Consider the following 26,731-nt stretch of genomic DNA (forward strand, 5'->3'; position numbering starts at 1 on the left):
ACACATCTGCTGAGGTAATAGATCTACATTTCAATCAATTACCCACAACTGAATCATGCACGATCCCTATGAGCCCTCCGATCCAACACACAGCCCCACTAATGCCAGGTTTTGGAACTCATCCTGACACTCAAGTTTCAGAGCTGTTTTTTTTGCACAAGAGTCTGACTCCTAAAATGGAGACTCGTGTACAAACTTTAATCAAGAAGCTAGTCTGCGTTTGCCAAAGAGTGACCTCCATTTCATGGCATCAGCTTTCCTTGAAATTATACCTTGAACAAGCCAATGCATGAGTGACAAGTGGGTGCAAAAGGAGATTTCAGAGTTTGTATTCTCTGTTTCTCAGCGTGTAAAGCTCAGATCCGGCCCGCGCAATCAAACTCCATCTGAAAGCTGCCATACCATCAATACCTCCTCCTTGAACAGACTGGCTGCCTCAGAGCTAGTTGGAGTGGAGGCTGTTCCCTCAAGGACATTGTTAACAATGCAGTTTGGAGGTTTTTAATCGCTTTCCTGGACAAGGTGAAAACAAATGTTCTCTGTGTATAATCCCAGTCTCAGGAGAGCAAATCACAGCATTGAGTGATGTCCTCTGATACTCATCGACTCATCTGTTTTCTCCTGGACTCTGCTACAGGACAAACCATTGGCAGTATCCTCTTCAGTTAAATAACTGGGAAACACTGTGATCCGTGCCCAAATCCACTGAATTACCTAAGCCAGAGGGAATAGCAGAAAGCCTGTGGTGGAAACCGTTATAGCATTTGTACATTTTCAAGGTGAATTGCAATCTCCTGACATTTTTGGGGAGCACCAAAACCTGTACATAAAACAGCAATAATAAAACATTTGCACATTGAAAATAGAAAAGCCTCCATATAGAAGGAATGGGTGATGTATCGTGTTGAGACCCTCTATTCTGAAGAAGGGTCTCGACCCAAAACGTCCTGCATTCCTTCTTTCCAGAGAAACTGCCAGTCCCACTGAGTTACTCCAGCTTTTTGTGTCTATCTTCAATGTAAATTGTCCCTTGTGTGTGTAGGATAGTGTTAGTGTATGGGGATCACTGGTTGGGCCGAAGGGCCTGTTTCCGTGCGGTGTCTCTAAACAATGCACCACATAATTTTATAACCCTCTGTAAGGTCAACCCTACATGCCAGAGAGAATAAACCCAGCCTGTCCCATCTCTCCATATGGCTCTCCATTCCAGATGAATCTAATCTGCATTATTTATAATGCTACTGTATCCTTCCTGCAGTGTAACGACCACAACAACACTCCAAGTACAAAATTCCCTCAATCATCGTTATGCAAAAAGGATTCAATCTAAAGCCCACTTACTCTACAGGACAATGTTCTTCATGAGTGGGTCTGAAATGACTTCAAAAATTAAATTGTCTGTTCACAAAATTTAGTTGCACAACTAAGACTCACTCATGGAAAGGGTCTTACCCAGAGAGCTGCATCGTTAAAGGGACCCAGCCTCATCTGGAGTATGGTCAGGGAGACTGTCCCACCAATCCTCCCTGAATATTGTTTATAGCTAAGAAATCATCACAGCATTTGTTGCCACCTTTCCATCCTTGCTTCTAGTTCTGTTTTGGGTCCAACTATGCCTTGCCACTCCCTCCGAGATATCCCAACCCACAATCCTCACCTAAATATAATTTTTCGCACAGCGAGTGGTGAATCTGTGGAATTCTCTGCCACAGAAGGTAGTTGAGGCCAGTTCATTGGCTATATTTAAGAGGGAGTTAGATGTGGCCCTTGTGGCTAAAGGGGTCAGGGGGTATGGAGAGAAGGCAGGTACAGGATACTGAGTTGGATGATCATCCATGATCATATTGAATGGCAGTGCAGGCTCGAAGGGCCGAATGGCCTACTCCTGCACCTAATTTCTATGTTTCTGCCTGTTTCACTCACCTCTGACCTGGATGTCCCTTTCCCTACTCTCCCTGTGTTGCCATTAACTACAGCAAAGGAGCTTTATTGAATGCAGGATTCTTAAACAACCAAGTATAATCACGGGAGTTGCACTTGTCACCTCATATTCTAATGGAATCTGTTGCGATGCCACTCCTTGTCACACTTTGCTATGCCTCTGTGACTTCCAGTTGTTGCGTTCACATGGGATGAAAAAGATATTGGAGAAGGGACAGAGATTTGCAGATGAGGTGTGGCAGCGACCAAATGTTATGGCTACATTTGGAGCTGATTTGATTGTCTGCACTGAGTGACCTTTTGTACTGTCAAATCTATATCAACATAGTGCCATCTCCTCTGTGAGATCCATCAATAATTTGTTAACAGTTTGTATTACAAGACCAAAGCATGTGCAAGCTTCTAAGACACGAGGAGGAATGGTGTTAATATGCAGTGCAAGGTTTACTTTTCACACAGTATCAATTCATCTTAAAGGCAACAGCCAAAGGCAAAATAATTGCATTTTGCTGTCAGCCAAACAATAAACAGTGGTTGAAAGCAAAATGACAAAATATAATTTTATAACTGTGAAAAGGATAATGCCTGAGGGATAACACCACATATGAAGATTCTCATTGGATTTATTAGTGTATTTGAATCATTTCTATCAAGCATTACATTATATTTACTGCATAGAAATGGGCCATCTGCCCCAGCATAGTCATGTGGTTATTTATGCTCGATAGAAATAGACAATTAGGTGCAGGAGTAGGCCATTCGGCCCTTCTCCCAACATTCATCTCGTCACACCAACACATCGCAGGGAGCTCTGGAAATATTCAGCAGGTCTGGCAAGCATCTCTGGAAAGAGAAACAAATGTTTAATTTTAACGTTCTTTTTGTTTCCTTTCTATAGATGCTGCGAGACTTGCTTAAGATTTCCAGCTACATCTGTTTCCAGATTTCCAGTTTCTGCAACCATTTTACATCAACGCATTCATAGTCGGTCACAAATTCCAAATTGCCCACACCGACCAATATGTCCCATCTACACTGGTCCCACCTGCCTGTATTTGACCATATCCCTCAAACCTGTCCAATCCATGTACCTGTTTAATTGATTCTTAAACGTTGTGACAGTCTCTGCCTCAATCACCTCCTCTGGTAGCTCGTTCCATACACCCACCACTCTTTGTGTGAAAAAGTTACCCCCCCAGATTCCTATTAAATCATTCCCCCTTCACCTTAAACCTATGTCCTCTGTTTCTCGATTTCCCCTACTCTGGGCAAGAGACTCTGCGTCTACCCAATCTATTTCTTTCATGATTTTATACACTTCCATAAGCTCACTTCTCATCCTCCTGTGCTCCGAGGAATTGCGTCCCAGCCTGCTTCGAGCCAGCACCGCCATTCAATATGATCGTGGCTGATCATCCTAAATCAGTACTCCATTCCTACTTTCTTCCCATATCCCTTGATTCCGTTAGCCCTAAGAGCTATATCTAATTCTTTCTTGAAAACATCCAGTGATTTCCCGAAATGTTGCTTCGCTCCATAGATGCTGCTGCACCCGCTGAGTTTCTCCAGCATTTTTGTGTACCAGTGAATTGGCCTCCACTGCCTTCTGTGACAGAGAATTCCACAGATGCAAAATTCTCTGGGTGAAAAAGTGTTTCCTCATCTCAATCCTAAATGGCCTATCACCAGTATTTAATGCTCTGTATATCTGTATCTCCAGATCACTCCATTCCCCCCACCCTATGTTAACACTTATTTTCCTTGGTGTTCTACCACACAGCACCGTGAAGAGCATAAATACATTAAAGGAGGAGTCCGATGTGTATGAGGGAGGAAAGGATAGAAACATTATTCGCTGGTTTGTGGTTTGTAACCAACTTCCACTCAATCTCACTACTTCCTTCACATGCTCTGATTTTTCTCTAGAAAAGACATTAGTTCTCCGCCGTTTTTTTTGGGACCAATGCCTTTCCTAAGGGGTGTGTGTATGAGTATTCAAAAATGTTTGTTATCTCATTTTCACATCCTTTCAAAAGTGCAGATGCAATCCATTTAGATCAAGGATTTTATCGTTGATTTGTTGCCCATTATCTGATTTTCAAGAATAATTAAAAACACCATTCAGTACATTCGCCAATACTTTTAATTTTGGTACATTTCTCCAGTTTACTTTCCTTTGTTTTATTTATTCAGCCAGTCGTAAAGCAAGATTGGAAGAAAACGCAAGGGGAAGTCAGGAGAATAACCTAGATTTATCATTTGTCATGGGAGAAATAGGTTCATTAATGTAGAGTCATAGAGTCTTACAGCATGGAAACAGGCCCTTCAGCCCTTCAGTTCCATCTACACCAGCCCCACCTTCCTGCGTTTGGCCGACATGCCTCTAAACATGTCCTATCCATATACCTTTCTAAATGTTTCTTAAACGTTTGATAGTATCCGTCTCAACTACCTCTTCTGGCAGTTAGTTCCATACATTTGCCACCCTTTGTGTTAAAAGTTACATCAGGTTCCTATTAAATCTTCACCCCCTCCCCCCAAAATCCTCTGGTTGTTGATTTCCATACTCTGGGCAAGAGACTGTGTGTCTGCCCAATGTACCCCTCTCTCTAGCCTAGAATATTATAGAAGGAAGGGTGCAATGTTGCAGGAGAAGGAGGAGGATGTTGGGTTAAATGGAAACCGTTTCCATTTCAGTTTGCCCAAAGCAGGTGCATAGTGGAAGGGAGAGGGCCACCTATCTCTCACTATGTTGGGGAAATAATTGTTAATAAGAGTGGCCCAAGAGGAAGGTTGGGTTAACATTCATTGTGGGCATCTGGATGTTTCCCCTCACTTGCCTCCAAATAGAGAGACACAGGGGGGCTGGGGCAGCACTGAAAACTTCCTTCAGTTTTCTATAATAAGCCTTTGACAGCAAAAACAGGCCAATCCCTAAAAGACTATGGGGGACCTGGCTTACTGCATGAATTTACCAGATTGTATGCAAATCAAAGCATTTCACTGTACCTAGATGCATGTGATAATAAAGTATCTTTGAATCTTGATGCAATACCAATCCATTCCTTAAGTGTTGGAAACTCAATAACCACTTATTCTGATGTGTTACAAGAGCATTATGAATGGTAATCTACATTAGCCTGACATTTATGTTGCTGCAATCCCTTAAGCTACAGAACCAAGACAGGGAGATTGGGTGCAGTGGTAGTGGCAGTCAAGCACCATCACTTATCCCTCCTCCAAGTCTCAATGTCTTTTTGTGCCATTCAGGAATGAGCCAGGAGAAACTAGCCCATTTAACCTGCAGGTAGACCCTTGTTGAGATGGTTTATTTTGTCTGAGCGAAGAATTTTCCAATCATCTATCATGTGTCATTAAACAGAGTCTCCCACAGTGTGAAAGGAGACCAGTCATCCTGGGCCTGCTCCATCTAGAAGCAGATGCTGGTGTTTGCGATACTTACATGAGGTTTCAAATAATAGGCTTCACATTGAGTGGCCTGATTATATAGTACGCATGAAAATTGAGTGCAGTTAAATTGAAATGGAGAGCCTTTCAACACTGGCTGATGGAGGAAAGGTTACTAGGCAATGTGATAATTGTCCAGTGACCAAATCACAGTGAGTTTCCATCGCTCCGCCACCCTCAAGAAATAGGAGAAAAGCAAGTTCTGGTTGCCGTGACATTGGACAGCACTCAGAGACAAGGTAAAATACCTCGGAGGTTTGATAACAAAGTGAAATGGTTAGAAATTCTTCACATTCTGTGATGCTTTAGTGCAGGAGGTGGGTAGATTGAACTTTTGTGAATAGATCATGCAAATGCAGGAAGCCTGCACAATCCATCCAGATGCAGACTTGCTCCCTGCTTGTCTGTGCAGTTCATTAACTCTATCCTAATGTAGCTCCCTTCTACCCCACATAGAGTCCTCCTTTGCTTCCGTGGGCAGAACAGACCACAAACAGGAGTCTGCTCATTAACCTTCACATTAAAAACCTTAGACTCTGGATACATTGCTCTTTGGAGAGCTAGAGATGGGAACAGGCTCCCAGTGCATTTAGTAAACACCATGCCCAGCCAGGGGAGCTATTGCCTCAGAGCTCTGGAGTCCTGGATTCAATACCAATCCCGGGTGCTGTCTGTGTGGAGTGTGCACATTGTCCCTGTGACAGTGGGGATATCTGCTGGATGAGCCAGCTTCCCCCCACCTCCCAATGCTGCTGTACATTGTCACAATGAGTAGTGAAGGATACTGAGGGGAATCTAATGGGATGATGGGCAGGATATATTACAGGGAAACTCTGTGAGATTGTATGAATTCGATGGGCTGAAGATCCTCAGCCTATGTCGTATCGAAATACGGAAATACTTCCTGAGGGATGGAATCATGGTGATGCCTTCAGTCTCTGCGTGTTCAGTGCAACCAGCGAGATGACACGTGGAGACCAGTACCTGGAGAAGTGTCTGCATCGATGAGCCTGCCATGTTGCGGCAAGATCTATAATTGAACCTGTACCTCACTGTACTTGTACAAATGACAATAAACTCAACATGGGCCTGAACTACCCTCATGCTCCACAACTTTACCTCCTGTGGATCCTCGGGGCCCGAGTGTGGAGCATTGCCACAAATGAAAAGTAGCCCTTCAAGCAGCAAGGCCGCTACCAGTGAGATGGGAACGAAAGGACTCCGCTAATCAGACGTGCGTGATGCAGTTTTACTTAGGGAATGAGGACACAGGTCTGGTGTGAGGATTGTCTCCTGTGTGTGAGCACGCATTGTGGTTCCCCTGTGCAGTGGCAAGGTAAACCAGGGACTGGGTGAATCATGCAGGTTTTCTGCACTTGAAAGGTTGATGCAGGAAAACATCGCAATCCCCCAACGCATAGTGTGAAGAATTTCCAGACACCTCACCTCAGCTGAGCCTCCCACGTGTTTATTTCTGCAAGCTGGTGCCTTTGCAGTAAGAGGCTGATTTTTCACTCTTTCTCCATGGTTTAAACTAAACAGTGGGGGGGGGGTCTTAGGAAAGGTCTTAGGGCTAACGGAATCAAGGGATATGGGTAAAAAGCAGGGACGGGGTACTGATTTTAGATGATCAGCCATGATCATATTGAATGGCCATGCTGGCTCGAAGGGCCGAATGGCCTACCCCTGCACCTATTTTTGTATGTTTCTATGGTTGTGGTGAAATGTAAACCGTGTGGCCTTCTCACTGGCTGACTACTGTCATCGGACTTATGAATGGATCTCCCATATGCTAAGCTTGAATTCATATTATGTCACCTTTGAATGCATTCAGAAATGCTACCTCACCATGCATGCCTGCAAAATGGACGTTCTTCTCTTGCTTTGCTAAGTGGCTCAAATAGTAGAGCATTGGGTTAGATCCTGATCTGTGTGGAATTTGCACACTCTCCTCGTGACCATGAGGGTTTCCTCCCACACCCCCAAAATACTGTGTGTAGGCAGGTGGATGAATCTGGGAGCAATTCATGACCATATGAAGTGAATTTTCAAAAAAGGCATTAATGAAAAGGTTAGTGCTAACGGTCAGTGCACATTTGGTGGGGTGAAGGACTGCTTTCCATGCTGTGTCTCTCTTACAAGCCTGTACATCTTTGGAGAGTGTGAGGAAACAAAGGTTCTCAGAGAAAATCCACGCAGGTCACACTGAGAACGTACAAAATCTGTACAGACAGCACCCGTAGTCAGGATCGAACTCGGGTCTCTGGCGCTGTAAGGCAGTAGCTCTACCATTACGCCACCGTGCCACCCTCTATGCCACCATTCCACCCTGAATGGAGTGCTGTGGAGCAGAGGGATCTCGGAGTGCAAGTACATTGATCCCCAAAAGTGGCGTTGCAAGTAGATACAGTGGTGAAGAAGGCTTATGGTTAACTGGGCTTCATCAGTCAAGGGTCTGAATATAGAAGTTAGGATGTTATGTTGCTGTAGTATATGACTATACTCCTTGGAGTGCAGGCGCTGATTGGTGATCATATGGAGGTGTATAAAATCATGAGGGGAATAGATACTGTGAATGCACAGAGTTTTTTTCCCAGGGTTGGGGAATAAAGAACTAAAGGCCGTAGGTTGAAGGTGAGAGGAGAACTGAGTTTACTTCCATAATAAAAATAGAAAATGATGGGGAAAAAATTCTCAGTAGGTCAGACAGCATCCGTGGAAAGGGAAACAGCTATTGTTTCTGATCTAGAACACCAGATGGAATTATTACGGATGGGTACCTATGGGTCAGTGTTGCTGAATGGCCTGTTTCTAAGTTGTGTAACTTGAAGACTGGTTTCCATGTCTTCTGTTCGGGAACAGTGAGCCTTTGAAATGTGCGGATTTGATAAACGGGTGACAGACCGTCTCTTAATCCTGTTTCTAACCTCTACACAGTTAATTAAATCAGTTCGACAAATCAAATAATTGGCAGACATTTGGCCAATTTCACAAAGCTCATAAGGTGTTGAGAGAAACTGCAGCCTGAGAGCTGTAGGTTTTCACTGTAATGTATTTAATATTGGCATGTTTACTGCTATTCCCACTGGAACTGCTTTAAATATTGTATGCATTGTAAACAGAGAAGTTTAAAAGCTATCACAATGAATGTGTGTATGTGTTATTTCCAACTCTTGTCCTCAGATCCACATTGAAAAATCTATGCTTTTCTTCCTCTCATTCCTTCCTTTATGGCAATGGAGTCATATAGAGATGCACAGGGAAACGAGACCTTTAGCTCGCTGAGTCAGCACTGACCATCAACCACCCATTCACACTAATCCTCGTTAAAATCGTAGAATTCTACAGCACAGATATAGGCCCTTCAGCCCACCCTGTCTATGTCAACTGTCATGCCTCTCAACACTAATCCCATTTGCCTGCATTAGGACTGTACCCGTCTGTGCTTTTCCTATCTAAGTACCTATCCAAATATCATTTAAATGTTGTAATTGTATCTACTTCTACCACCTCCTCTGGCAGCTCATGCCATATATCCACCCCTCAGAGTATCTTTACATTTCTCCCCTCTCAACTTAAATCTGTGCCCTCTTGGTTTAACCACACACTCAACCATCTCAGGAAAAATACTTTGACTGTGCATCTTAGCTGTGTTTAGAGTCATACAACACAGAAACATTCCCTTCGGCCCAACTAGCCCATATTGACCAAGATGCCCCATCTATGTTAATCCCACCTGCCCATGTTTGGCCGATATCCCTCTAAACCTTTCCAATCCATGTTCCTGTCCAAATGTGTTTTTTTAATGTTGCTATAGTAGCTGCCTCAACTACTTCCTCTGACAGCTCGTTCCACAAATCCACCACCCTCACAGTGAGAAAAAAATTGCTCCTCAGGTTCCTATTAAATCTTTCCCCTCGCACCTTAAACCTATATCCTCTGATTCATGACTCCCTTACTCTGGGTAAAAGACTGTGCATTTACCCTATCTATTCCCCTCAGGATCTTATACACCTCTGTATATCACCCCTCAGCCTTCTGCACTGGAAGGAGTAAAGGCCTAGCCTGCCCAACCTCTCCCTATAGCCGAGGACCTCAAATCCTAGCACTATCATCATAAAAGGATGCTCCATAATTCTATGATCCCAATGATGATAATACTGTTTGATGTCAAGGCAAAGTTTCAGAATCTTGGCTGTTGGAGGCAGTATTCACTTGACATTTTTGTGGATTTCCAGGTAATCAGGCCTTGTCCTGATATTGCCTAGATCCTGTGGTATGCAGGCATGGACTGCTTCATTTGCTGAAGAACTGCAAATGATATTGACCATTATGCAGTCATTGGCAAACATCCCTATATCTGATCTTATGATGGAAAGGACTTGTGAGATAGCTGAAAATGACTGGCCCAAAGTTGACTGGTCCTGAGGAGCTCATTCAGGAGAGTCCTGGGGATGGGATGGCTGACGTCCAGCAACCACAACCACCTTCCTTTGTGAGAGGTATAATTACAAACATTGAAGTTTCCCCCCCCTCAGTTTCCACTGGCATCAGTTTTCCCGTGGTTCGTTAATGTTACGCTTGGTGTAACGTTACCTTGGCAGCATGAGCAGTTACATAAACCTGATCTTTCAGCTCTTTGGTCCATATCTGGACAAAGGTTGCGATGAGGTCTGGAACCCTCATCACGAGGTCCTGTTGAAACCCTAACTGGGCATCAGTGGGCAGGAGTAGGAATATGTTGATCTCCATTTTTGTATAAACTCAAGCTAACTCAACGTGTAATTAACACTTGCGCGGGCTCAGCGGGGCAAAGTTTTGCAAAGATTCACTGGCTTTGAGTAAGGAATTCCTCACTCCTAAGTGGCTACTTCCTTATTCTGAGACTGTAACCCTTGTTTCCGGACTCCTGCGCCAGGAGAAACATCCTCCACGCATCCACCTTAACTTGCCCCCTCAGTTTATTGTTATCACAATGATGACAGCGTGATATTTTTTCTGTTGTGATATTCGTTAATTTTTCTAAACTCTGGAGAATAAATTTGCACTCATTACACAGCTGCCTCACGCCAACCGTGTAACTGTGGATATTTGAGGAAAGGATCAAGTTCACTCCGAACCAACACCGCCATAAACAGATTAAATTGCCAGTGCAACTGTATGTGCACAATGGCTGTTAATTTCGCCTGTGTAGCAACGCTTTACAGTAATAGTAATTCATTGACTTTGAAGTGCTTTGGGCTATTATTGAAAAATGTTTTGGAGTGCTCCATCAGTGCTTCCTGGGAAATAAAATGCAACCCCATACTACAGAGCTAATTCTAACGTGTAAATTAATTATTTTACTGTCAATTAGATTTACATGGGACTGGACAGGTTGTGCCATTTTTTGGAAATCACCTAAATCTCCAAAATCTCTTCTTGAGTCTGAAGAATTAATTTGAGTTTTGTATCTTTGAAAGTGTGCATGAAATAGTGTCTTTAAGGGATGTACACAGACAGGTACTGATATAGGCTTGGAAATTCAGTCACATCTTGCATGTGTTTTAAGCAGGGTGATTGATTACTCACCTTACATCGATCAGAAAACAGCTCACGAGCTTCTGCAACTCCTGGCACATAATGAGACTTTCGATCACACACTTCCATGTACTTGACACTCCTATGCTGCTTGCATGAAGACAGTGGACAGTCAATGCAGTCCAAGTGGATTACTCAATTGATGGCTTTTGCTGTGAGATTGAATAGGGATGTGTAATTAACACTTGCGCGGGCTCAGCGGAGACATTTCTTGCACCTGTGCTTTTAATGACATGGTCAAGTACGTGCAGGTTTAATGGAGACTCAGCTGAGCCCAAGACTGTTGGTTGACTGCTGCAACATTATTAATTCCGCATATTATGGATATTTTAATAGAAGTCCCTTTGAGATTTCAGTATAAGTAGGGATAGGATTGCAGTGGCTAAAGCAAGGCTGATGTGACAAAGGATAAAGCTGCAGAAGGGGTATGGCAAAGAGATTCTGCCCTCAGGAATCTTTTTTAGGGATACATCGTGGAAACATGCCCTTCGACCCACCATGTCACCCGTACACTAGTTCTATGTTATCCCACTTTCTCATCCTACGCACTAGGGGTAAATTATAGAAGCCAATCAACCTACAAACCTGCACGTCTTCGGAATTTGGGAGGAAAGTGGAACATTCGATGAAAAACCCACGCGGTCACAGGGAGAATGTACAAACTCCGCCGAGACAGTACCTGTAGTCAGGATTGAATCTGGGTCTCTGGTGCTTGAGGCAGCAGCTCTACCGCTGCCACCTGCAGTTGTTGGAGGACCAACGGATTTGGGTGTTCGGGATTCTAAGTCGTCGATGTCACCTTTTTCCCCCACCTGTGTCAATGCCACCTTGCATGCAGGTGAAGGTTACACCTGTGCTAAGCCTACTGGTTCCCAGATCATTGGATGATCAGCTGACACGACCCAATATGCCAATTGGTAACTCGTCACTTGGTTGTCCCCCCTAGGAGAGGGGAACTCGTTTCCTTCCTCTTTGGGAAGTAACCAGCCTTCTGGCTAATTGGATTTGGCCAGATGGTGGGCTTCTGGAAGTTTCAGGCAATGTTGACGCCATACTGCCCCAGAGATCTGGGTTCAATCCTGACTATGGGTGCTTGTTTGTATGGAATTTGTACGTTCTCCCCGTGACCTGCGTGGGTTTTCTCCAGGATTTCTGGCTTCACAGCAAACTCCAAAGACGTACAGGTTTTGTAACTTAATTGGCTTGCTATAAATGTAAATTGTCCCTAGTGTGTGTAGGATAGTGCAACTGTACGGGGATCACTGGTCGGCATGGACTCGGTGGGCTGAAAGGCTTGTTTCCGTGTTGTATCTAAACTAAACTAAACTAACTAGTTGATAAACTGACACATGTGGATTTCAAGAGCTCTTCTGTGAATTACAAAGTTTAATCCTCTGTTGGTAGTGGAAGAACAACAAGAGTTCTCAGGATCAATGCAAGAGCCTGGATAGGCTGAATGATGTCCACATTCAGGGGCAGTGTGCCGAGTCCAGAGAATTACAGCAGCTGCACTGTGTACAGATACTTCTGGGAAGGACATGGGCCTATCCGCACTGTCCGTAGCTCCTTACTCCAATCCACATTCCTGATTCCAATGGAGCACAATCACAATTGCTGCCATAAGACAATGCAGCGTTTAACAAAGAGTGTTATCGAGGTCAGGTGATGTATTGAAGGGAGAAATGGTCACTCTTTATTTCATCTGCTACCTCATAAGTTCATAAGGGATAGGAGTAGAATTAGGCCATTCAGCCCATCAAGTCTACTCCACCATCCAATCATGGCCGATCTCTCTCTCCCTCCTAACCACATTCTCCTGCCTTCTCCCCGTAACCCCTGACACCTGTACTAATCAAAAATCTATCTATCTCTGCCTTAAAAATATCCATTGACCTGCCCCCCACAGCCTTCTGTGGCAAAGAATTCCACTGATTCATCACCCTGCTTTCCACAGAACCTGCTGAGTGTCTTTGACCCCCTCCACCAATTCCATAATCCCCCCGCTCACCACCCCTCCTCACTTTGAGCAAATTAACCTCCCATGCCCTGTTGACCATCAATCCACAACTAACCTTGCTGTTGCAAAGAAACTCCACTCCTTGTTAGGAATTTACAGTCTGGTTCACATACATATCACTATATTCCTGGTACATCATTGGTGCAGCATCCTGGATTCATGCAGGCTCGAAAATGTCATTACTTGATCCATTTGATCTCACCCTATCATTGATATTCTGTGTTCTATCCATTCCAACGCCATCTCCTCTGCAACCGTTTTTTCTCTTTCCCAGTTCAGACAAAGGGTCTCTGACCTGAAACGTGGACAGATCCCACCTGACCTACTGGGTGCTTCCAGCATCTTCGGTTTTTATTTCTGATTTACGGGGCTGGAACCGAGTTGCAAGATGCCTTCTCCACATTCACTGTGCACTACAACCGCCCACCACCTGTTCAGTCTTTGTGTTGCAATTTATAATGCAGGCTGTCAAATCTCTTAAAAATTGCCATGAATCTAAAAGACTTTTCTGCCTCAATACAAATGCACTATTAATATTTTATATATTAGTATGTCGGTGTTTATAAAATACTACAAAACAGCATGCAGATGTCTGAGTCTGTTTGCCTGATACATTAGGTCTGTTTAGCTGTCAAGGGCATGGTGCAAATGGCTCCAAGAGACACGGATGATAGGATAGTGCTAGGTGAGGGGTAGAGGTGGGATCGCAGGCTACACAATCAATGGTAAGAGCCTATAGAATACTGAGGAACAAAGGGAATGGTGTGTAAGTCCAAAGGTCCCTAAAGATGTCAGCACAGGTAGATGAGGTGGTGAAGTAAGTATATGGGAAACTTGCTTTTATTATAATATAAGAGCAGGGATTTTATTGCACAACTTTATGAAACATTACTTAGGCCACAGCTGGAGTACTGAGTGTTATTCAGGCTGCAACACCATAGGAAGGACATTGTTGGACCAGGAAGGATGTAGATGGGATTCACTAGGAAGTTGTCTGCGATGGAGCATTTCAGTTATTAGGAGAGACAGGTTAGAAGCATAGAAAATAGGTGCAGGAGTAGGCCTTTCAGCCCTTCGAGCCATTTGAGTACTGCACACCAAACAATATGATCATGGCTTATCATCCAAAATCAGTACCCTATTCCTGCTTTCTCCCCATATCCTTTGATACCGTTAGCCCTAACTCTCTCTTGAATACATCTTGAATAGGATAGACTGCGTTTGTTTTTCTTGGTGGGGAAGAAACCGGTAGAGGTGTACAAATTGTGTGGAGAGTAGAAAAGGGAAGATCGTGAGAAACTGTTCTCATTAACAGAACTGTCAAAAACGGAGGGCATAACTTCAGAGAAATGGCAAGGAGAGGAAGAATTGTTTCACGTTGAGGATGGTTCGAATCTCGTTTGTGACACCTGAGAATGCAGTGGAGAGAGGTAGCGTGACAATGAATGAATGAATTAATTAATTAATAAGTTTATTGGCCAAGTATTCACATACAAGGAATTTGCCTTGGTGCTCCGCCCCGCAAGTGACAACATGACATACAGCGACAGTTAGGAATGGCACATAAAACATGAAACATTAATAATAAAACATTATCGATTAATGACAATATTTAGGAAGTATCTGGACCAACAGTTGAATTGCCAAAGCTGTGGGTCAAGTCCTGGTAATGGGGTTTGTTTAGATTAGTATAGATGCATTATTGATGGTCAGCATGGACATGCATGTTCGAAGGGCCTGGCTCTGTGTTGTATGACCCTATTGTTACCCAGCAGTAAACTGTGGTTACTATCAGCTCTTCATTTGCAGAATGTTGGCATCCCATGGTTACAAATGATTAACAAAGTTAGTGGGTGTTGTGAGTGGGTAAGAGCCTATAGAGTACTGAGGAAAGGGTACAGTTTGTAGTGCAAATGTTAAATCATCCAGCGTGGAATCTTGAGGCTCAGACTACCAAAAATCAAATTCTACAATGAATGCTGTAGATTTTGCATTCATTTAATAATAACATCAATTTGTCTTCATGATGTTGATCTAAAGTGCAATAGATTGCAAACACCTATTTATTTATTTATTTATTTATTTATGCAATGCCCATGTCATTGTGGGGGAATTCAATCTTGCTCACCCTGACTAGTTAAATGCCCCAATAAGTCACCCCATTATAAGTTGCCCACTCCTCCTTCTCAAGGTGGCTAGTTAACGGTGGTCTTGTAAGAGAGAGGGGAGAATTGGAGGAGGATGTGTTCAGAGTTGAACATTTTTATTATGCACGGATTTCGTAGAGAATTTCAAATATGAGGCAGAGTGTTAGCCTAAACAGACTTTTACCCCCACTTACACCACGCCACACTGAACCTCTGTAGGGGGGGGAGATTGTACATCACCGTTCTCTTTTTTATTTTTGATCAAGCTTTTTCTCTCGTTAAAGTTTGACTATCCGGGAAGCAGTCCTTGACTGCCGTGGCAAAAGACACAAAAGACCAACTTGTGCAGCTGAACTGTGACAAAGGAACAGAAAGTGAGATTGGTTTTGGATGAGCCCCAAAGGGAAAATGAGCCAGTCTGTGAGGAAGTCAATAAATTTCCTTCTGTGAATAGGCTTACTGTGTTCGGAGTAGTTGCAGGTCTCAGCTCTGTGTGGGCCTGACAGCATTATTTTAAATTAAACTCTGCTCTATTACAGCAGCACTCAATAAGCACTGGAAACAGGGAGGATGCTTCACAGCTGCTCCAAGCCCTTTCATTTCCCATTTTGATTTACCATTTGTTTTTATTCTCAAATACATTCTCTTAATTATCCCTCAACAGTGAGAGGGTACTGTGTACACATGTATGCACATTATGCATGTACATGTATATGTGAGCAAATGTGCTTGTGTGTGTGCCTGCTCGTGTGCGCAAGAAGTCCTTAGGGGTGCAGACGTTATGGAGCAGTCAGATTTATCATTTTGTTTTTTATTCCTTTCCGCTTTCTTCCTGAGGCAGGGAATCTGTGCCGAGTAATACTCAATCACATTCCCCCCCATACATCCAGACTTTGCCCGAGTGTCCTCATTTTTCCAGCTGACATTTGGAAATGAGTTGTAACTAGACAGCCAAATATCAGCTGACCTGATCCTCTCAGGCTGGATCAGTCTGCATTGTTTTGTCACAACTTTCTTTTTGAGTTCTAACTAGGTCACCTCTGCATTCTGACCACGGTTTCTCTCACCTACCATCATCTTACAAGCCAATTAGAAAACAAATAGCCTCTTTCTTACCCAAACAAATTATTGCTATCTAGACAGTATTACCCAATATTAAAATTTCCTTAACTAATGTGCAATCAGAGTTTTTTTCACCATCTTCAATCGACCTGATGTCTGTCCTTGAGATTTGAAGACAAACCAGGAGAACTAGCCACATTCTTGGTAGTCACGTATCAAATGAGGAGCTGGATCTGGCTGATTTCACCTGCACTCCCACATCATACACAGCCCCCGTGGTTAATTGTCGATCCTTCACCAAGGTTCCAGCTTGCAACTGAGCAAATCTGGCCACTGCTTATCGGTGTTCTAAACGGAATTTTAATCCATTCCTGTCGGGCTCAGTTGAAGAATGATTCATGGGCTGTTTAACTTGATGGATCGGATGGAGAGATAGCCAGGATGGGCTAACACCTGGCAAATGGGGTCTAATGGGAAGTATGGTCATGCACTTCAGTTAGAGGAATAAAGGGTGATTATTCCTAAATGAGAGAAGCAAGTGAGTGAAGTTTGAAGGGATCTAGATGTTCTCGTGCGTGAATCATAGTAGATGGGTCTAACAAGTTCTTAAGAAGGCCACACCGTATAGGCCCTTATTGCATGTGGGGTTGGAGTTCAACAACAGGGAGCTTTTGTTCCAGTTGTACGGTGTCGCTGGTGAAGCCACACCTGGAATACTACACACAGTATTGGTCCCCTTACATAAAATATGATATAGTAGCATCGGAGACAGTCCAGAGATTCACCAGACATCCTGAGATGTCCTGCCAAGAGAGGCTAGGTAGTTTAGGTATGTATTCAATGGAGATTAGTGTAATCACAAAGATTTGGATTGTTTGATTAAATGAACACATACTGTACAATCCAGTGATGTTCTGAATGTGATTTTAATTGCCGTTTTTCAGACTTAATAAAGGTTCTCAACTGTGTTTCATTGCCTTGGTCTATTTTCTCTCTTTTTTTGATAGTGCAAATGTTTATGCACTTTCCTTTTGAAAGCTCTTTGTGGATTTAGCTGCTTCAATTTTATGACTTCAAACCTTGGTATGAAAATAATTCCAAACCCCTCCCATTGATTTTGTTAATGGTCTTGAACTTTAAGCTAATGTCTGACTGTCAAGCTGTTCCAGTTTTACCTCAGATTCATCACGTCAGATTTGCTCATATATCTGTAGATTTCTGCCATGGTCAATTAATGGTTTTTGCTCCAAAAGAATGGAGTCTAATTTCTCCTCATAACAAACACTTACTTCTCAACCTGCGTTATCATCTTAATCAATTTATTTCTCAACCTTCCATGATATTCTTAAATCAAACACTCAAAACCCCCCTAGTTATAATCTAATTTACAGTTGTTATCTTTTTAATGTTTCCTTACAATATTAGAAATACACAATTCAGCCCATTGAGTCTGTACTAGCTCTCTGAGTTCCCTTCAATCCCATTTCCCCATTGATTTCCTTGTAATCTATTCTCTCCTACATTTGCATCAATCTCCACTGATTCTCCAGTCACCCATCCACAATTCACCATGGCCAATTAACCCATTAAGCTGCCCTTCTTTGGGAAATTGGAGCACCCAGAGGAAGCCCACGTCACAGAAACAAAGTGAAAACTCAACACAGAGGGCATCAGAGGTCAGAATCGAACCTGGGTTGTTAGAGCTGTGAGGTGGCAACATTGTCTACTGAGCCACTACACCACTGGAAATTTAGCACAAACTGCTAGAATCTTCATCATTAAAGTATTGTGTCACTTATGTTTTTAAAATAGCTCCATGGTGTTGAGACATTCTCTCAATGATCTGAAAAATATTTTGTTCTTATCCAACAACATCAAAGCACAGGGCTTTGATCATTGCAGTTTTCTAGCTGCATGTTAGCTTCTGAGTTTGCCTGACTAATGACAATCATTATACTGTGAATGTAGTTTATTGATTGAGGGTACAGTATGAATGAGAGTCATTTGTTCAGATTATTCTGCCAGGTTGTCAATATGTCCAGAGATTCATGATACTTAATTTATTTTTTGTAGGAGTCAATAATCAAGCGTGTTTAATTATCATATGCACTCGGAACAGAACAATGAAATTCATATAATATGAAATTACAATATGAAATGATATACAATATGAAGTGTCATGAAATATGAGAACACCAGTATACAAAATAATCTCCTGTTTAGTTGCAAAGTTGATTCCAGAGAATTTGTGGCATTGTTGAGATTGATGAAGATTGCCTAAAGTTACCTGATGCAGATCAGTTGGAGAATTAAACAGAGCAATAGGAGGTGGAATTAATCACAGTAAACATGAGGTGATGCATTTTGAGACGTCAAGTAGGGGTAGGAGATAAATACTAAATGGTGCGGCACCACGAAATGTTCATAAACAAGAGTAACCTTGGGGTTCAAGTCCAGAGCCCCCTCAAAGTGGCGACACAAATGGGTAGGGTGAAGAAGACACATGGCATGCTTGGCTTCATTAGCATCAAATATAGGAACTTGTGACATTATGTTGCAAATTTACAAAATAATGGTTAAACTACACGTGGAGTATTGTGTGTAGTTCTGGTCTCTGGAACAAAGGAAGCTGAGGATATAAGATTATATGGTTATGGGAGGCATAGACAGGATAGGTAGCCAGAAATTGTTTTCTGATGGTTGGGATCTCAAAAACATAATTTTAAGGTGAAAGGTTTAAAGGGGGTCTATCTCAGGCTTTTACACAGAGAGTGATTGATATCTTTGACTTGCTGCTATATTTAAGATGCATTTAGATGGACATGAACAGGCATGTCGTAGATGGATATGGTCCAAATGCAGACAAATGGAATTAATGTAGCCGGGCAAGTCATTCATGACAGAATAATCACCATTTTGAAGAGACGGGAAGGAATAGGAAAATGGAGTCATGGAGTTATTCTTGAGGGAAACAGGTCTCTTGGCCCATGGTGTCCATGGCAACAATCAAGCACCCAATTAGGTTTTCCAACCTTATTCTCTCTGCATACCGATCAACTCACCCCAAATTCCCCCACTCACCTATCCCCTTGAGGTCTGTTTATGGTGGTCAATTAACCTATACTTTGGAATGTGGGCAAAAACCGGAGCACCCGGGGAATTCAACATATTCACACAGAGAACTTGCAAACTCTACACAGCCTGAAGGTCAGGATTGAACCCAGGTTGCTGGTGCATTGAGTGGTGCATCAGGTCTACTAGTTGCACCACTCTACATTTGAAATAAGGGATGCAAAATATCATGCCGGAGAAAGCTCCCACCCCAAGGAGTGAAGTGACATTTGGTAAATATTAAGCTTTAGAAGAAATGATCAAATAAATGTCAGAACACAAAACATGATGCAGTAAGAATAAAAGGTAGACACAAAATGCTGGAGTAACTCAGAATGTCTATCTCTGATAAAATGTAGACTACATTCTATCTCTGTCCCGCCCACTCCCCTGACATCAGTCTGAAGAAGAGTCTCGACCCGAAAAGTCACCCATTCCTTCTTTCCAGAGATGCTGCCTGTCCCGCTGAGTTACTCCAGCATTTTGTGCTGTTCTTTCCTACACAGTAAAAATAGAAGATAGTATTTGTCCTGTACCTTTGGCATACTAGGTATGCCCCAATGTACTTTACGGAAAATATAATGATCTTGAAGTATGGTTACTAGTTTGTGGAAGGTCCCAACATTGGATGAGCATGGCCGTAGGATTCAAGGAAATATACGGCACATGTTAATTCTTATATTGTTGTGTAATTTGTTTCATTAACCATGGTTCGGGAACATTCACCATGACTAACGTGGAAAACCCTGTCTTGCTCTTTAAATAGTGTGGAGGGATTCGGAGTACACAGACAGGGCTTCAGATTAGTAACTGTCTGACGCTGCAGCACTCCCTTGGCACATGAGATGTCAGTTTAAATAATATTCACTTTAGGTTACTGATTCCTGTGAGACAGCATCGGTACAACACATAGATCTATAGCAATGTTACCTCACAGTTTAAGAAACTGCTTTGGAGATGAGTTTCTATTCAATTCTTTATCTCGAATTGAGATGACAGCGAAGGGAATGTTAGGAGAAGACATCCCACATCCCACTACCATCTCTGATCTCTTGCCATACCGTGACCTTTGGCGAGAGAATTCTAATTACTGGTGTACTCCATCATGTAAAGACAACCTTTAATTTCCCTCCCAGAATGGCAGAGGAGAATGAGACTGCACTGTCGGTCTTTCTTCAACAACACTTGCGCTCAGTTTGGTGTTTTTTGTTTAGTTTAGTTTAGTTTAGAGATACAGCGCGGAAACAGGCCCTTCAGCCCACTGAGTCCGCTCCGACTGACCGCTCATTAACACTACCCCACACGCATTAGAGACTATTTACAATTATACCAAGGTAATTAGCCTACAAACCTGAATGCCTTTGGAGTGTGGGAGGAAACCAGGGCGCCCAGAGAAAACCCATGCAGGTCACGGGGAGATCATATTAACCGTACAGACGTAGTCAGGATTGAACCCGGTCTCTGGCGCTGCAAGGCAGCGACCTTACCGCTGCGTTACTGTGCCGCTCATGTGTGTTGGTTTGCATTCTGCTCGCTTTGTGATTGACGTTGTTTTCTCCATCTTTCTCTTCCCACAGACTGCTTCCCCCCACGTATCCGCCTCCAGCCAGGAGGCAGAGATGCCCTGGACTGGCGGCAACTCTATCGTCTTCAATGTCACTCTGCAATCAGCTGGCGGGACCTGCGGCTTGAGCAGGGTGAGTCCAACCTCTTCCAATGTTGTCTTCTTCGCTTTGTCTCCACCCGCTTTCTTCCTGGTCTCCCTCCTCAAGGCAGACATTGCCCTACCCACTGAGGTGGTCAACCCACATCTCATATCCCAGCTTAGAGATCAGATCCACCCAAAGTTGTTCCTGCAGTTGATTGGGTTTGCATCCAACTCAACCAAATGTGCTAAGAATTTTGATGGACCCGTAACCTTCACCTCTTCACCTTCCCCTGAAGCTGAGAGGTGATTCTATGGCAGAGAGAAAGAGAAATCCAAGTAATATTTCTCCCTCCCTCCCCATGTGATATTGAGGATAATTGAGGCATGCAATATTATCCTCGCTTGAGAGTAACTGAGTGTGTGAAGGCGCATAGGCTGTGGCCTTCAAAGTCTGTATGAGGTAGAATCACAGTCCATTCAATCTTTAGTCATCTTCCCTGCTACATGATCTTCTACTCAGGAAGATTGGAAACATTGAAAGTTACAGTTCATTAATAACAGAGGGTGCTTACTCATGTTGCTCAGATCCTTCAAGCAAGTGGATACTTTCATAAAATGACACTGGTTTTATTTCTGTGCCTTCCTTGTGTATCTTTCTGTGTTAACACTGCAGAGGTGTTGACGTAAGCTGATGTTCTGGCCAATATGTGCCTCTGCTCTGAGCAGATTCCCATAATACAAACTAATGAAACACATTTGCCTCAGTGCGTTCAATTATCAGCATGGTACAGTACATTTTTAGATATAATAATTAATTCATGACATTCAGGGCTATTATTATCCTTACTTTTGTAAAAGTGGCAGTTAAATTGACTTATTTTATCCCTGCCTCAGACGTTAGCCTTTTTGCTCTTCCCTCTCAGCTCTCCTCTCCTCGTTCTGCCTTCCCCTCACCTGTCTGCTTTCCTTTCCTATCCTTGCTTCCTCTCAAAGATACACACAAAATGCTGGAGTCACTCAGTGGGACATGCAGCATCTCTGGAGAGAAGGAATGGGTGTCATTTGGGGATGAGACCCTTCATCAGTCGGATCAGTCTGAAGAAGGGTCTCGACTGGAAACATCACCCATTCCTTCTCTCCAGAGATGCTGCCTGTCCCGCTGAGTTACTCCAGCATTTGGTGTCTATCTTCGATCTGCAGTTGCAGAGGGAAGTGCCAGGGATGCATGGAGGACTGGACGGGAGGGGTTGCGTGAAATGCAGCATCACAATGAGAATATTCCCTGCAGAGAGGGGAAGATGAGGCTGGTGGTGAGTTCACTGCAGCTGGCCAACATGACAACGAATGAAGTACTGGATACGGGTGAAAGATGTGGATCAGGAAAAGCAATCTCTATCCTGTCGGGGTGGAGGGTGGTTGAGAGCAGACATTCAGGAGATGGAAGAGATGCAGTTGAGGGCTCCATCAACACTTCCTGAAGAAGGAGGAGATTTCAGAAGTCTGAAAGTCGAAAGCCTCAACGAGAACCTTTACTAGGAGGAGACAGATAAAATAAGAGAAGGGGGCGGTGTCCCAACATGGGCGGGATGGGAGGAGGTAGCTGGCGACCTCATTTTCCTCCAATACCTTGGGCTCTTATGTTTGCACCAGTTCTTATGTGGCACCATATCAAAAGCATTTTTATGTAACCACAGTACATCTATAGCTTCCCCTTCTATCAAAAAATCCTGTTATATTCTCAAAGAATTTGAGAAAATTTGCCAAGCATGACTTACAAATATAATTCATATAACCATGTTAATTAGCTTTGATTATATTCAACGTTCCTGAATCATTAGTTTCCTTCTCTTTGCTTATTGACACCAGCATCTTGCTAACTGAATGATAATTCACTGGCTCACAGTTCCCTGCCTTTAATCTTCCTTTTTGAAACAGGGAGTCAGTCTTCTGGTACCCAGAATTTAGTTTGGAGTTGTAAATCTCTCATATTGTGGCCGCTACCCCCCTGACCTTTAACCGCAAGATTTCTTCGTAATACCTCATTGAACTACCTCCACTCTCTACTTCCCTCTTCTCTTTCTGCTTCCTCTCCCCTCACTGTGTCTCCGTCTTCTTCGCATCTCATTCCTCTCTCTGCTTATCCACTCCTCTCCTCTTTCCTCTCTTCACCTCCACTCCTCCCCTCCCTTCTCTCTCTCTCTCTCTCTGCCCTCAACCTGTTCTCCTCCTCACCCTGCTTTGTCACCGCTGTCACTGGCCCTTCCTCTCCTGCCTCCTGCCTGTGAATAGATCAGGGATGGGGCTGAACATAGTGTAGTTCAAATGCTGCAATAATATATGAAATGTGGAGCTCTCTGTGAAATGCAGATGGACGGAATATGGAGCAGAGTGGGCCGGGACAGAGCAGTGAAGCTTGCACAGATGATCTGGACTTCTACTTTGCTCTGTATTGGAATCCATCTGGAGAACTTTACAATGGTGAATTGGGTAGAATTTTTCAGCAGTTCTGTAGAATCAATGGTCTCCAGTATCCCAGAAGCCCTTTCTGCATTCATGCTGCTTTTACTATGGCTCTAAAAAGTACAGAAATGAAGAGTACTTTACAAAAGAGGATGAAACTTCTCGGTTGAAAAACTGCCCATGCTGACATTACATCCAAATATGCCTTACAATGTGTCTGTAATTCAAGACAGCAGTATAGCTCACCATGCTCATCGTCACCATTTTGCAACTGTGTCATTGCCTCCTTCAGGCTAAGATTTTTACTGTGGCAAGTTTAAAAGGTATGGAGATATTTTAATTCAGTATTACTAAAAGCCAGGATCTGTCGGCAACATAATTCATAACATGCGTTGTGGCCCTGTAGATTAGAAGCCTAGATAGCATTGCTATAACAACCATGCAGCTGTCTTTATACCAAGCTGGGAATTAAGATGCTGTTTAATAGGGTTTAACGGAATTGCTATCCTGTTGTGTCGGCTTCTATTTTTAAAAAAAATTGATGACTCCAGTGGAGATTTTTCTTAGTCAAATGTCACGTTCAGAGTGAGCTTTCCCTGCAGGCACCAACAGCTCTTTGCCCAGTCTCACAGGGTAAACTGAAGGAGGTGTTAAACAGCTTTAACAAAGCAAATATATAGCTTAGTTCTGGATGTCCAATGGCCATGTGTGCTTGTGTGTTTGTATGTTTGTGCACTTGCACGCTTCCATGTGCATGTTGTGTGTGTGTGCACACACTTTCTTTTGTGTGTGTATGTGTGTGCACACTTTCTTTTGTGTGTGTGTATGCGTGTGTGTATGTATTTAAGCACTGGGAACACACGAGAGGGCCAACAGTAGTCCCCGTCAACCTGCCCCATCTGGGGACGGTTTCTGCAGGATTCTCACATTGACCTCACCTGGCCACCTCACAATGGACAAAAGATCCCAAGGGACTGCTGCAGAAGAAGATTGTATCCCCTCTTTCCGTCCCCATCAGAGAGCTTCAGCTCATAGCAGTTGGACTTTGCCATCGCTCAACCCATGAGGAACCATAACCATTGATCCAGGTGTGGCCAACAGACGATCATAATGGATAATTCCTCCAGTTTCACAAAAGCATTATCCTTCCAGAAACAGGCCGACTCCTGCACATTTCATATGTATAAGGGCTTGGCATTTTCCTTAGTGGCAAATTATAGGAAACCAAATATCTGATTTATTTGTTAGACATCACTGTTGAACTTAGTTGGAATTTAATGATATTCTTCTAAATTCCCCTGACAATATAGTACCTGTAGCCTAATTATGTCTCTAAGGCGAGAAAATACTGAAAACACTCAGTGGGTCAGACGACAAACAAAGATTAAAGATTAAAGTACTGAAAAAAAGATTAAATGAAGGAATAGAGAGACACAAGGAGCTACAGATGCTGGAATCTAGTGCAAAACACTGGAGTAACAGCGCGTTAGGCAGCATCGAGCAAACGTCGATGACCTAACACCAGAACTGGAAAAAAGATAGAATTGAGAAAGTTTTAAAAGACAGAGCTTGCTGGGGGATGGAAGAACAGGAGGAAGGACAAAGGTCTGTGATAGGATGGATGGCAGAGAAATCAAACAACAAAAAGGATGATGTAAGAGCTGATCACAACATAGGGCCCAAGAGGCCGCAGAGCAGCAACTCAAACAAGGCAGTCAATACATTCAGTGCAGCAAAGTAACACTGAAGTAAAAGTTCAGTCCCGATGTGAGTTAAAATATGAGAGCAGACACAAGGGACTGGGTGCCCTATTCCTGCTTCTGTTTCTTGCAGAAGAAATGTTCCACCAGCTTTATGTTGAGCCTCAAAGTGGGATGCTAAGAGTTAAGAAGACAGAACAGTCTTGTAGCCAATGACCAGGTATTCCTCGTGGAGAATAGTTACTCCAGAATGCGGTCTCCAAGCTGCACTTAGTCTCACAAGTACAGAAAAGACTAGATTATGAGCATCAAATAAATTAATGTGAATCAAAAGAAGCTCATGTTAATTACTGCTTCATCTCGCCAGAGTGTTTGAGAATTCTGAATGAACAGGAAAGGGGAAGGCAATAAGCCATAGTCATATAGCACAGAATCAAGCCCTTCAATTACATCCATGATGACCTTTTTGTCCATTTACACTGATCTAATTTGCACGCACCAGGACTGTATCTTGCCTGTTTAAGTGTCTGCCTATATACCTCTAAAACATGGTAATTGTATCTGATTCCACTACCTCCTCTGGGAGTGGGTTCTATGTATCAACCACTCCCTGTAAAGAAAGGGGAGATAATGCATCTCTTAGGGTTTCAAAACTTTTGTACCTTAAGCCGACAGGAGCGGGGGGAAAGGGAATGACTGGGTGGAAAAGATCCTTGATAATATTGGTTGCTTTCTCGAAGCAGTGTGAATTGCAGATGGAGTCAAGGGTGAGGAGCCTGCTCCGTGTTGGACTGGGCTACAACTCTGCAACTTCTTGAGATCTTGGGCAGAGCTGATCCAAACCAAACTATGATGCAACCCGACAGTTGTTGCAGGTGTTGAGAATTATAGCGCTGGAGTGGATATATGTTGCCTATCCTTATTCATTGTAGTCATAAAGTTGAGGATCCAGTGGCAGAGGGGAAATGCTGACTCCTACTGCAGGTTCAGGGGACTGGAGATTATGGCTATGGTTGGACTTATGGTGTTGAAGACAGAAGTAAATAAGAGTATGACATGGATGTCCTTTTAGATGTTCCAGAGATGAGTGTAAGGGGACAAAATGGAGTCAAGGTAAGTACTTTGGAGCAAGAATAGACTGCAATCATGCATTTCTTTATGCATTTTTGGCATTATACATACAGTTCTCAAGCAGGCATTTGATATAAATTTCACCATATCTGTGATTTCAAATATCAGCTTCCAAGTTGCTTTCCCAATAGTAATTGCAAAACTACCGGGAGTTCGCTGTAAAAACATGGAGAAGTTGACAAATGCACAGTGCCTCCATCATTTCAATTTGATATAGTGTGGGGGGGGGGGGGGGGGGGGGGGGAGGGGAGTGAGTTCAGGGAGTGAGTTCACTCAAGTGGATTCTCTCCCTTGGACTCAATTGATCAGTCTGTCCACATTTAACATTACTTTACTAGAGATATTGTACTGTCTAATCAGTATAACAGCAATAAATGAATCTTAACTCATAAAGTAAACCTGAAAATCTTAAAATAACTCCCCCCCCCCCCCCTACCCCCCACCTTTCATGATACGTGGTTGTCCC

The 26,731-nt window shown here is 43.2% G+C and overlaps 1 protein-coding gene across 3 annotated transcripts in view; it reads left to right on the top strand.

Annotated features, from left to right (window-relative positions):
* LOC129705222 (RNA-binding Raly-like protein) overlaps window positions 1–26,731 on the top strand; it is a 546,381-nt gene that overhangs the window by 250,240 nt on the left and 269,410 nt on the right. For all 3 annotated transcript variants that reach the window (XM_055648693.1, XM_055648694.1, XM_055648695.1), the window contains exon 3: window positions 20,904–21,023. In XM_055648693.1, coding sequence (XP_055504668.1) covers window positions 20,904–21,023 — 120 coding nt within the window. The remainder of the gene's footprint in view (window positions 1–20,903; window positions 21,024–26,731) is intronic.

The sequence above is a fragment of the Leucoraja erinacea genome, chromosome 17 (assembly GCF_028641065.1).
Source record: "Leucoraja erinacea ecotype New England chromosome 17, Leri_hhj_1, whole genome shotgun sequence".
Taxonomy (NCBI): domain Eukaryota; kingdom Metazoa; phylum Chordata; class Chondrichthyes; order Rajiformes; family Rajidae; genus Leucoraja; species Leucoraja erinaceus.